At 46.4% G+C, this 13,436-nt stretch overlaps 1 protein-coding gene across 1 annotated transcript in view; it reads right to left on the bottom strand.

The window, feature by feature from the left end:
- Positions 1 to 1,600: 1,600 nt before the first annotated feature.
- Positions 1,601 to 13,436, bottom strand: part of Crybg1 (crystallin beta-gamma domain containing 1) — a 53,970-nt gene continuing 42,134 nt past the window's right edge. The window contains exons 16-20 of the mRNA XM_028768998.1: positions 12,475 to 12,614; positions 10,051 to 10,174; positions 9,500 to 9,658; positions 7,718 to 7,880; positions 1,601 to 2,978 (exon numbers count right to left, since the gene is read on the bottom strand). Coding sequence (XP_028624831.1) covers positions 2,890 to 2,978; positions 7,718 to 7,880; positions 9,500 to 9,658; positions 10,051 to 10,174; positions 12,475 to 12,614 — 675 coding nt within the window. The 3' untranslated portion in view covers positions 1,601 to 2,889. The remainder of the gene's footprint in view (positions 2,979 to 7,717; positions 7,881 to 9,499; positions 9,659 to 10,050; positions 10,175 to 12,474; positions 12,615 to 13,436) is intronic.

Genomic DNA, 13,436 nt, shown 5'->3' with positions numbered 1-13,436 from the left:
TGACTAGCAATGTGTTTGTGTGTCAAGTTGAAAAGGGACCAGTTGTGCTGGCTAGCTTTTTGTGAACTTGATACAAGCTAGCGTTGTCTGAGAACAGATAACTTCAGTTAAGAAAATGTCCCATCAGATTGGCCTAGGCAAGCCCGAGAGGCATTGTTTTGATAGAATTGATGTTGAAGGACCCAGTCCACTGTGGGTGGGTTCCCTCAGCCATTGGCCGGGTGGTCCTGGGGTGAGCAAGGCGGGAGGAGCAAGCCAGTCAGCAGCCTTCTCCCGTGGTCTCTGTTTCAGTTTTACCCCCAGGTTCCTATCTTGAGTTCCTGCCTCAGCTTTCTCCAGGATGGCCTGTAATCTGTGAGGTGAAACCCTTTCCTCCCCAAGTTGTTTTCTCTTGTTTTTTAACTGCAGTCCATACCTAAGACACCTGCCATGATGTGCTGTCTCACTATAGTGTCAGAAGCAGCTGAATCCACCTCAGATGAAACCTCCAACTGTGACAGCTTCTTCCTGAGACATTACCTCAGATGCTTTGTCACAGTATGTGGTGTGTGTGTGTGTGTGATATCTCCTTTTAATACTAGAAGATTTCTTTACTTTTTCTTTTGGGACCAGGATCTCCCGTAGCTGAGGATGACTTTGAACTCAAGTGCTGGGATTATAAGTGTATACTGCCACACCTGGCTGGCGACTCTAAAGCCCTTACACTGTGCATGGAGGCTGGGCTTCTTTCAATGCTGGCACCATGCTTCTCTGAGGGTTTACTGTGGATGTTGCCGCAGTTCACTTTCCTGACCTCATGTGCCCACCATGGTGTCAGCCTGCCACTCTTAGTCTTGTCTCCATCTGTTCAAGGCGTTGATTGCTGTTCTGTACTCATCTTCCTTACTGTCCCTTAGCTACGTGCTTCTAGCCTTTCACGTAAATAGACCTGTTTTGGGAAGCTCTCTCCTCCGTTTATCCCTATCTGGTGTCTGTTTAGTATTATGTTGGATATGAGGTTTCCTCTGAAGACACTGCAGAATTTTCTCAGTACAGATTTACCTGTTTGACATATACAGATGTTTTGCCTGCATGTATACAAGTGCACTGTTGCATGCAGTGCCTGCCGAGGCCAGACGAGGGCGTCAGATCCCTCGTCTCTGGAGGTAGACAATATTCACTGTCATGTAGGTGCTGGAAACTGAACCTGATCTGCAAGAGCACCGAGTGCTCGTAACTGCTGATCCCTCTCTCCAGTCCCTGTACAACAAGCAGGACATGGTGGTCCATGCCTTTAATCTCAGCACTTGGGAGGCAAAGGCAGGCAGATCTCTGTGAGTTTGAAGCCTGGTCTACATAGTGAGTTCCAGGACAGCCAGGGTGACATGGAGAGCCTGTCTCATATAATTAATTGTAAATGCCAATGCCACTTGACTTCTGTCTAGACCATCTCAGCTCTCGTCCCTGAGCGCCCCCAGGTGGCAGTGCATTAAATCCTTGAGTGCACAGGGCACCTTGAACAGGACAGTGACTATAAGATTTCCTGCCAGCCATGTCCCAGTCTGCCCGCTGACGCCTGCTGGAATCGGAGGGCTGCTGAATTGATTCCAAGATTTCATCCTGTAGTTAACCAGGAATAAGTTTATTCAAGAGACAAACTCAACAGGCTTTTACAGGACATCTTACCCCACTGTACTGTAGCGACACACACAAAAGGACTACAGCCAGAGATGTACACAGAACAAGACAGATATGCTGGATGCTGCTGTCTGTGCACTGCTTAAACTGCAGATAGGCTATCCTGACGATCACTTGCCTATCCTTGGCTCCAGAGAGGAAGCAGGTGAAACAGAAGTAGGATTTGTTCAGCCTCTGACAAGAGCACCAGTGATGAGGAAGGTCTGTTCCAGGAAATGTCTGGCAGTTTGGCTTAGAAAGCACAGTGTGCTGTTTGAGCAGCATGGCTGGGCCAGTGAATCACACAGTTGCTCCTGATCTGCCCACTGAGATCTGTGACCCTCTGCAACAACACTGCACAGAGCCCTTGGGATATCTCCCTCACTCTGCACACCTCTGCTGCAGAAGAGAGGTCCTGGTGTCCTCGGTTCCAAAGCAGTCATCCTGCTGGTGGCCCTAGAGAAACCAGGCTGAAAGGTCTTTGTTTAGCCAAAAGTATAGAGTATGGCTTTAGCATTATGTGTGGATAGCAAAGTTAGGGTTAATAAGTTAGGCCATAATACTGTCCCAAGAGCAGCTGTAAGGAAGCCATTAAACTACCTGTAGACACTTGAGGGCAGTCCATAGGTTAACTAAAGTAACCCAAGTTCTGTTCATGAGCAGACATCAACATGAAATTTTGTAAATTTATTCATTTGAATATTAACTGAAAATAGTCTTTTGTTTATACTTATTAAACTTCTTGGAATAAGTATATAGGACTTTGCCACTCTGCCATCCAGCATAAGTGGTCCTGGAAGTGTTAAGGCCTGGATCAGAAGTCTGGCAACACATGCTCCAATGCTAAAATCTTCTGACAGCCAACTTGGGCTTTTATCCTTCCCTCTAAGGGACTCTATCTGTATGTCGACACTCAGAGGTCTTGTCCCCTCTTGTTTCTGGAAAAAAAAAAATCACGACGTGATCTTGTCTTGATTTTTAAAACATCTTTATACCCTACAGCTGCGACTGGGGCAGCCTGTTGAAGGAGCTACTGAGGAAATACAAGGCAAAAACAAGAACAACGAACTATTGGCTTCAAACTCAAATGGTTTTGAAAAGATAATTCTGTCTGCCATGGCCTCCGGTCCACTTTCCACTTGACTCTCCCAGCAGCTCTGTAATTGTATTTTTCTTCAATAAGGTGGCCAGAGAACCCCCTGGAAATACTCCTCCAGCAGTCGTGGTTCAGCCTCACAGGACCATGGCTTCCCACACTTGCGTTAGCTTCTCTGCATTCATTGTGTTGAGGATGATGTGATTTTGATCATACTGCGCACCCCCTGAATGAAAGAAAAAAAAGTAAGAACAGTGTGGGGGGAAAAGAAGGGAGGAAGTGTTTGTAGAAACATCTGAAGAGCAAAAGAGAACCCGGAGTAAAAGTGCTGTAGGGAGGGGGCAGGGGGAGGGGCAGGGGGAGGGAGCTGGCACCCAGATGATTAGATCATCTTGTTGGGAGTGTGGCTAGAATCCATCATGGAGGACCAGCAACTTCATTACAGCCCTTCTTATCTTCTGGCTCTCACTTTTCTACCCAGCTATACAGGCCAGTCTAACTACTATTAGCACATCTGAAATGGGGGCAGCAGGGTAAAACCTAGAGGAAGGGAAAAGCAAAGATGCCGTACAGAACTGGAGAGACCGTAGATGGGAGATGCCAGTGAGGTGGCACAGCTGGTGCTGGAAAGAGAAGAGAAAGGCTGTGCGGGAGGCAGCAGGGGAAAGGAGTTCTGCATGTACGAGAAAACAGCTGTAATTAGGTTAAAGGTTTGAGTGATACCCCAAGGGATGCAGAGGACACAGAAGACCCCCACTGCTGGGAACATGGGTGCATCAAGCAATGCTGAGTGCCGCTTTGTAAGAACCCTGTATTTCTCTCACTCGCATGTTGGAAGGGGCCCTCTTACAGGTGCTTGCTGAAAACATGAGGTATTTCTGTGCTAGAGGTAGCCAGTACTTTCTTTCAGTAGAAGAAACATTAAAACATAGAAGGTTATCTGATTTCCCCCAATGTGGATTAACCATCCTTTCTGGTGATTTATCTGCTTAAGCAGAAGCCTCTCGACCACGGACCCCATGGAAATTAAAATCTGCATTTGGATGCAGAGCATAGAATCCATGTGCCATCATCAGATAAGAAGAAACAACATTCATCTGTCCCTTAAACCATTTAGAACAGCAAAAGAGACTGAGAAAGTAGGTGGTAAAGGAAGTCATGACCTCATGTTTAAGAACATGGGTGTCATGACTGGTGTCAGCCAGCACCACGGCTCTCCAGGGCAGAGTGCAGTACAGAGCACAGGGCCAGGAAGGACTTGCAAGCCTTGCCTCCAGCCCCAGCAAGCCCTGCTCTCTCTCAATCAGGACAACACAGGCCTTAGCTGGAGACATGGTGTGGCACTTAGCGCACTTCTTGTTCTTATAGAGGACCTGGTTAGACTCCCAGCACCAACATGGCAGCTCAAAACCACCCACAATTGGTCCCAGGGAATCCAATGTCCTTTTCTGACCTGGGAGGACACCAGACATTCAAGTGTGCACACACACACATGTGCATAAAACACTTATACACATTAGTATACCTAATTTAAAAAAAAAATAAAGACAACAGACTCCAATAGCTCAGTATTAGGGACATGGTGTCATTTCATTCATTCTTAAGAATCTGGTGCCTTTACATACTTTCTGTGTTTAGTGCCATTAGACCCACAAAGTTCTTGAATAACAATCTGATTAATTAGTTTGCCTTTGAAAAGAGTTTAAAACATTTTTTTTCTCTTAGAAAACATTTCTGTTGACTGTCTGATACAGACGACAGTGAGGGGTAGGTGAATAGGTAAACGGCTGTGAATCCACACCACAGGCACCCTCCTTCTTGCCATGTGTTAAGAGACAGGTAGGAAGAGGTTACTTTTCTTTAAGTTTCCCTGAAGGCCAGGTCTCAGGCCACCACTGCCAGTAGTCCCGACACACCTGCCACCTGTGCATTCTGAGGTGGTGCTCACACCTGTCCATCTGTCTGAGAACGATTCTGTTGTTAGAGGTATGTTTGAGTTCTTGGCACACGGGACTGAGGAGGTGTAATTTGAAAGAAAGTTTACATCCCAATTAAAATAAATCACTAGTATTCCCTTAAATGGCAGCTTATGCTAGAACGATGCAGTCTGGTGTGGCTGAAGGAGAAAGGTTACAGATTTATGGCCAGCATCGGGGACAAAGAAAAGATAATCTCCTGGGGTTACCTTTTCTGTATTGGTTAATGTTCAGTTTCTGTGTCTTACATAGTAGTTTGATTTGCCTATTGAGCGTGCAACCCGACCAGGCTTTGGTGTCTTTTGATCAGAGTGAGTCAGCTTCCACTACTGTCATAGGATACCCTATCTGGAATCAAACTCCAGCACTCACTAAAACAACTCACTCCCCACATGAATACAAGAGAAAAGACTTGATCAGACTGCTGAGTCTTAGCAGGTTTCGCAGATAACAAAGGAAAATCACAGGCTCCTTCCTACTAAGCACAGAAGAGCACAGCTAGCTGTGCCTGGGCTTCTCTTGCCAGGGTGCTGGCCATGCAGCCTGCTCTTGTGTCCAGAAGGTGGCGCTGATTCCCCACATTCTGAGAAACCTAAATTCAGGGGAACAAGAAAGTTGCTGCTGCACTGTGGCAGAAGCCACTGAGAACCCACAAACCTACAGGCTAGCACCTTCACTCCAGAGGGGAGGACTCTAAAGAGTCCCATAGAGAGCAGAGCCAGCTATTTTCTTCACTTTAGTACCCAAACAACAGTGTCTAACAGCCTGGAACACAGTGAAGACTGCTAAAAAAAAAACAAAAAACAAAAAACAAAAAAAAACTTGAGGCGTGTCCTAAGGACCACGGTACCTTAACCCTGGACACAGAAGCTCACCATATCTCAGTAAGAAACACAGAGTTTGTTCAGCTGCATCTGGGAACTAAATATTGTTACCCTCCCCACCCCCACTCAGTACTGCATCTTTCCAACTTAGTTACATTTTTCTGGGGCTCCCTCTTAGGGAAGGTGAGACTAGGGATGGATCCAAGCATTCTATCACCAAGCTAGGAGCCCAGCCTCTTGTGGTTTTGAGACTTACCTTGTGCTGGCAGCATGGATGACCCTATAGGAATAAAGGCCCGTCTAGGTCAGTGCTTCTCAAACGGTTCACACTTGGGGCCATCTGTGAGCTGGACCTCTTGTGTGACTGTAGATGCAGTGTGGGAGGGATGCTACCTACAGCTGCCCATTTTCCATACCCAGGGCTTCCACTTGCCTTCTATGTGAAGTGCTTGGTTTCCATGCAGCCTGTAGTCAGTGACGTAACTTAATTTTTGATGCTGTCTGTATCTGCCTTCATTCAGCCTAGTTTGTTTGCCTCTCTGAACACCATCTAGCTCCTTGGTCTCTTTGTGTTTACTCTTACTGGTGAGTGGGTTGGCCGCCTACCCACCGGGACCACCGGGATTGCAAAGCACGTCTGCTTCCTATGTAGCTACGAACGCCCCATTTCCCATTCTCCAAAAGTGTCTTAAGGACCAAGCTGTCACCATTTCTTTGCCCTGACTTACTCGTTTTTAAATGACAGCTTTGGCTCAGAGCCCTGAGTGAATAGCGGTTTAGAAGCCTAGGTAGCATACTGTGGCCACTGACGACCACCAGTTCACCATTACATCCTTTCCTCATGGGGAATAGCGAGTGTGTTAACGGCTGAAGGCACCGGGGTGTGGCGGAGGACGGGCCTATAATTCCAGAATTTAGGATGCTGAGGTAGGTGAGCTGCTCAGAGTTACAGGGTAGCCTGGGCTACCATCACCCCCAGCAACACCTAGGAACCTGTTAGAAAACCACATCTGGGGGCCACGTCCAGACCTCCTAGATCAGGAACTCTGAGGAGGATGCCCAGTAATCTGTGCTTTAACATACCCATACCCCAGAAACCGACCACAGGACCAGTGTTCCTTCCTAAGCACCATTCGTTCTCTCTGGAGAAGCTTCACTGACACTTCATCACCTTGCATCGGCACCCCTCGAGTTCTGCGACAGCGAGTCTGGCTGTCAGGTTGACTATATCTGGATTAGCTAAAACCCAAAAATGGCTGCACACACCCATGAGGGATTTTTGCTTAAGTCATTTGAAGTGGGAACATCCACTTCGGATCCAATCTTTGAAGTGGGAAGACCCACCTATAATCTGGGCCACACCTGCTGAAAGTCTGTATAAGAGTGGGTTCTCAACCAGTGGGTCACGACTAACCCTTTCACAGGGTCACCTAAGACCATGGGAAAACACAGATACCTACACAATTCATAGCGGTAGCAAAATCACAGTTATGAAGTAGCAATGAAAACCATGTTTCTGGCCGAGGGTCCCCACAGCATGAGGAGCTGTGTAAGAGGGTTACAGCGTTGGGAGGGTTGAGAGCCTCTGCTGTATAAGGCCATGGGAGAAGGAAGCCCTCCTCTGCCCGCTGGCTCTAGCTCTCGATGGCAAGCCCATTCCTTCACTGGCGTTAGAGCCTACTTCTTCAGGGTTGTAGTGTATTCTGACGACCAACTAAGACATACAGTTACACAGAAATTTCCCACTCAGATCAGACTAAACTATTGTGTTCTTGGACTTTCCATTCATAGGCAGCCATTGTTGGATAGGCTGGACCATATTCTAAGTCGTTCTAATAACTACTCTTTCTCTATAGAGAGATTCATTCTATAAGTTCTGTAACTCTAGAGAACTCTAATGCACTGTAATTCCTTCTAGAACTCAAGGTTTTCAATGAAACACTACCTTTATGCACATCAACTACACTGACCAAATAAGGTCACAGCCTAACTACTATAAAAATAGGACTGAGGATATAGCTCAGTGCACACATGCTTAGCATAGGTTAGACCTTGGTTAAAAAACCCGTTCTTGGCTCCCCACAGTGTATTAGCAGCACATTGGCATTTCCCAGCAGGCTTTTCTTTAAGGCAGGGGATGGCACAGGGAGAGAAACAGTCCTTACCTTTCACATCCAACACTAAGTTTGGTTTCAGCTTGCTGTAGATCCTACCGTCCGACTTCATGCACCAGAACTGACTGTCGACGTTTTGATCGAGGGCCAGTCCTAGTTTGGAGCCAGACGTGACGAGGCTGCCCACGATCGTCAGGCAGCAGTCTTCTGCTATCTGCTTAGGGGACAACAGGTTGTCTCAGAACTCCCACTCCGAAGTCCCTGACTGGCTTTATCCCACACGAGCCTTTTAAGCCAAGCACCAAGCTTGTATTTCAGACGACGGGTGTGCTGGTGAGCCTCGTTCCCTGTGCACTGCAGGACTGCCCCTTGTAAGACTCTGACTGTTAAGAGAAGGCTCAGGAGGACTGAGTGGTTATCACAGCTGCTCTTTTGAAGAAGCACCAATTTTCAGTTCCCAGCACCCACACGGTGACTAACAACTCTCTGTAACTCCAGTCCTGGGGCATCTAATGCCCTTTTCTGGCCTCTCTAGACACCAGGCAAGCACGAGTGCATATACATGCAGACAATATCCATACACTTAAAAATTAAAACAAAAAACCTCCCCAAACCCCTAGAAGAACCTTGGGACAGTCAATTGCCCACAGATGATTCTCCCTGTCAGCAGTGAGCATGCTCAGAAGCTGCATCTGAAGCTCACACTTGGCCTGAGTTTCCAGCTCATGCCTGCTCTGCTCTGTAGCTACATTAGAGCAGCCACAGAACACCCCCCCTCTTAAACCTGGAGTTACATTCACTTATTCCTCGACTTTCCTTCATGAGAAACATCTAAAATTTTCTAAATTGGCATGCTATTCAGATATAAAAAGTAGAAAAATGCAAACCCAGAAGAGGGTGCCTAAATCCAAGGATTTAAAAGTTCCCCCGAAGTAACAAACAGCACTGCTCACCGCTAAAACCATGCTACAGTGAAAGCATATTAAAAGTGGACTGTTCTGGACAGGGGGCATGGCTCAGCAGGTGAGTGCATGGTTAGTACTTGTGGGGCCTTGGGTGTGGTACACGTGTACACACACACACACACACACACACACACACGTGCTGGTAAAAGCCTGGTGAGTGTATGGCACATTTCACCTTTTCTCCTCGATCTACTGAAACAAGATATCAAATAAGATCCCCGGAATGTTGGGACCACTGAGGGTACCACTCTCTTGTACTGAGATGACCAAAGGCAGAACTTGCTGCCTTCTCAGCTCCGGTCCTTCATCTACCTGTTGTCCTGATGCTTTCTTCTGTGTGTCTAAGCATCACCTCTGCTCATAAACACATGCCTGTGTCCCCCTCAGGCACACAGTCAGAGTGAACGGGTGTGCTCCTGCTGACTCACAGGGACCAAGGTTTTAAAGTACCAGGAGCAAACTGTCAAGCTCATAAAGTCAAGGAGTGGAGAAGAGACCCAGTGTGATGCTCGCCTCGTGACCTCTGGCCACTGCTTCCAGTGTCTGCTGCGGCAGGAGCCATTCCCATCTGTACAGTGGTGACCTTTAGGACGAGGGCACAGCATACCCGCCTCTCTCTCCACCCTGGGAGTGGCCTCAGATGTGCCAGTGCTCTAGTTAGTGTCTCTGAGTAAACTCACGTCACTCCCCTGCTGGATTCTCTTCCTATTGTAAGTTCCTAACCCTGACTCTGATTCTGTCACAGCTGGGAAGTATTTTCACAGGGAAAACCTCCCAATTTACCTCTGGAACGGTGGGTGTCGCAGCATCTACCTGAAAAGGTCAAAGGCACAGTAAGGCAAAGGGCTGCGCAGCGCTAATTGCTCACCCGGCATTTGATGCACCCTTCCTGATAGATCCAAATCTGATCATCGGCACCAACGTCTTCCATGACCTGGACTCGGAGAAGCTTCAGGTCCTCTAAGTTCCCGTTGGTAGACATAAATAGTCCCGTCGCTTTGTTTCGAAGTCTGAAGTAAATTCGTTTCTAGAAGACAAAAACCCCAGTGGTAGTTACATACAACCGTGTGGTCGGAAGCACTGAGATGCTGGCGTCTGGAAGAATCCAGAATGGAGCAGAATGCTTAGGGAGGGCTACGGGACTAAGTGCTGTTCTCAGTGCTAGCAGTGTGGGGACATTCCAGCGTGACTGAGGCATGGAGTGTGCCTGTGACAGCCAGAGGTGACACATGCACATGTGCTGTTGGGCTTGACAGTATGTCTGAGATACCTTTGCTTCTAGGTGCCAGCCTCATGTCCAGAGGCTGAGGGAAGAGAGGCCAGTGTCAAGCTTCTAGCAAAACTAAAATGGTGAACTATATTTACAAAACTACTTTTCTAGAAGAGTCTACGCACAGTGAGGAGGGGAATTTCACATACCTGAGCAAAGGGCCGGAGGGAACCTATTTGGCGACAGGCACTGAACTCATACCAATTTGGCACTTCTGCAGGAGACAGTAGGAACTGCCGGCCTCTGTAATTGCCATATTCATAAGTAACCCATCTGAAAAGAGAACAAACCACAGCTGATGACAACTTCCATTTGATGGTGGGCCCTGACGGTTACAGTTGCTTTTAGAGTGCTGTAAATTTCTCTTCTCTCCTCTTCTTCTTCTCTTTCTCTTTCTCCTTCTCCTTCTTCTTCTTCCCTCCTTCCCTTTCTCCCTCCCTCCTTCCCTTTTTCTTTTCTGTTTTTGAAACAGAGTCTCTCTGTGTAGCCCTAGGTGTCCTAGACCTGGATATGTAGCTCAAGCTGGCCTGCCTCTGCCTCCCAAATGTAGGGGAAAAGGTGTGCCCCATCATGTCCCGCTCAGAACATGCTGAACTTTTAATACATATTGGAGGGAAAATAAGCCTACGTTCTAGAGCATTCAAAGCTATTTCTTGATAAATAGTGAATTTTTGGAGGATCAGGAGTAATTATTTATGTCAGCATTCATTCCGAGAAGTAGGTAAGTTTTACTTTTCCTCCAATAAAGCAATGAGATAATTATGCTCTCCCAGTGGGACTCTGCAGTCCTTTCTGAAAATTGTTCATAAAACATATTCAGGTTATGGATCTTAAATGTTATATTATCTTAAATAATCAACACTAAATGTAATGCTATCCTAAATAGTTACCAATTACAAAGTTCTCATGTGTGCACTGTTGAGTTTAATGCTTGGATAAAGATAAATTCTTTACGAGTGGAGGAAAGAGGGTCTACAAAATAAGGTATGCAAGAAGCCATGACAGAGCCTGTTACTTCCGTGCTAACTTAAGATACATTGTAAAACAATTACAAAACAGTTTTGTTGTTGTTTAAAGTAAGACGGACTCTTCCCCAAATCCCCAAACTGTTAAGCTAAGTTTCTTCCACCCTCATACTGGCTTGCCAACCTGAGAACCCTACAGATTGAATATCCCATGATCCTCCTGCTCTGCCGATCATTGGAGAAGGATGTTCTCTATTTAAACCCCAGAGCTCTAAATGCACATATTTCATCCATCTTACAAAATAGTCATTAAAATTTATTGAAAAAAAAAAACCACTAAAAGCTTCAGCCCTAATAATTCCTTAATCGTTTCTAGTGAGCATGCTTCAGCCCCTCCACCCACAGCAGATGCAGTCCCCTCAATAGCCATGATCTCAGCACGCCTTAACATGTTTTAATCAAAGAAAAATGTTTTCATAGAAAAATGTATTACATTGATATGTGTCTATGCCCGAGTTAGTTTTAGAATTACACAGAGTTACTGGTGAGTTTAAAAATAGTTGGCTGATGGAGACTGGGCGTGGTGATGGGCGCTCCCAGCATACGGGAGAAGGCAGGTGGATTCCTGTGAGTCTGAGGCTAGGCTGACCTATAGAGCAAGTGCCAACCCAGCCAAGACTCCCACAGAGCGACCCTGCCGAAGGAGGAAGGAAGGAAGGAAGGAAGGAAGGAAGGAAGGAAGGAAGGAAGGGAGGAGGAAGGGAGGGAGGGAGGAAAAAAGAGAAGAAGAAAGATTGGGTGGTGGTATAACTTTTTATTATTTTGTGTGTGTGTGTGTGTGTATGTGTAAGTATGATGGGCTGGAGACATGCAAAAGCATGCATGTGGAGGTCAGAAAACAACTCTCCATAGTCAGTTCTGTGTTGTAGGGAGTAGACCCAGGTCATCAGGCCCGCATGGTGAGTGCCTTTCAGTCACTCAGTCATCTCCCCGCCCCTCCCAGTGGACTTAATAATCTGTACAGCATCTGCAATCAAAGAAAAAAGTCTACCCTTTGCTCTAAAATCAAAGAGCAAGGTCTTTCAGTCTGTCAAAGGATAAAAACAAACAAAACAAAGAAACCTAGTTCTCTCTATTTTGCTACAAAAAAAAATGCTTTATGAATTTACTGAGTATTATGTTGTGAGTTCCCCATCCTTAACCTAAACTTAAGCAAAAAAAAAAAAATTGCTGGATACATGGATGAATGATGCTTTTACACAGGCTTGACCCATCAAGACAAAAATGTCATGGAGTTATGTAATGTTAACCCACAAAGACGGCCAAAGACCGCCTGTCGGTTCATTTACGGTGACGTAAGGTGCGTCTGATGTTCCCTTGACACATCTACTCACACTCACATCAGTCAGTCACTTAATGACGGTGTTCATTTCTGTTTCCACTGGGAAGAAACGGAGATGCGTACAGACTGAGCTGGCACATTTGAGGGTATGTATATGTATGCCTTCATATGTATTTTTAAAATGTGCTTCATAGGAAAAGCTTGTCTGTGAAAGCAAGAAAAAGGGCACTCGTCCATTTTAGCAGATGAACAAGTAACTCACTCACATGCCACCAACGACCCGCACGGAGCGGATCTGAGTGCTGAATCCCAGGGAGCGGAGATTGACTGCTTCGGCGGTCAGTTCTATCTTTTTTCCTTTGAAGTTTTCTCTTTCAAAAAGAATAATTGTTGGTTCGGAAAATTCCTGTTTGGAGGTAAATTTGTTCATCTGTTAATAATGCAAAGCTTTTGTAGATAGCCTGAAGGAGACGAGACACCGTCTACTCTCACGGACAAGGCACAGGCTTTCCCTATCTATAAACTTAGCCAATTGGGATGTTTCTAGCCTGGAAACTCGAAGAGAGGAAGGATGGGAGGGTAGGAAACTCTCCTATTGCACCTGCAGACACATTAAAATAGACCACAGGAAAGCAGGGACACAGACAGCCCAGGCCTAGGGAAATGGCTGTATGCATGAACACCAGCCCTGTATGACATTTCTTTCATCTTAGCGAGACAAGGCTGGATGGAAAGTCACAGACATTAACGGAGAGGGCCAGATAGCTGTGGTAGCCTGGTGTCCAGTGGCCAGGTGATATGGCAGTGTTCTTAGGAGCCCAGGAGCCTTCCCCTTGCAGGTACTTCTGGTGTCTGGAGCTTTGGTTTGTTTGGGTTGGGTGATCTGGATTTCTGAGCCTATGTTAGATGACTGGGCATTCAAGGTAGTGCAGTATAAATGTGAGCTCCCTTTAATTGTCAGTAACGAGGATTCTATAGGCTCATGTTCCCAAACCCTCTTGTAGGAGTTATTACCAGCAGGGGACAAAGACCACAGGTAGAAGCCACAGACATTTTAGAGGACAGCAGCTCCCTACTGATTTTCAGACAAGAGAAAAGTTGAAGTTTATGCTTGTTTTCACATACAGACCCTCTGCCCCCAGGCTCTAACGATATCCCCAAGATCACAAATGACACATGAACAAAGCATACAGGGATCAACCTGCTTCAAGCCGTGTAGCAAGGGTGA

Source organism: Grammomys surdaster, unplaced genomic scaffold, assembly GCF_004785775.1.
Source record: "Grammomys surdaster isolate TR1022 unplaced genomic scaffold, NIH_TR_1.0 190, whole genome shotgun sequence".
Taxonomy (NCBI): Eukaryota; Metazoa; Chordata; class Mammalia; order Rodentia; family Muridae; genus Grammomys; species Grammomys surdaster.
The sequence above is the reverse complement of the archived record's forward strand: the minus strand, read 5'-3'. Positions and strand labels throughout refer to the sequence as shown.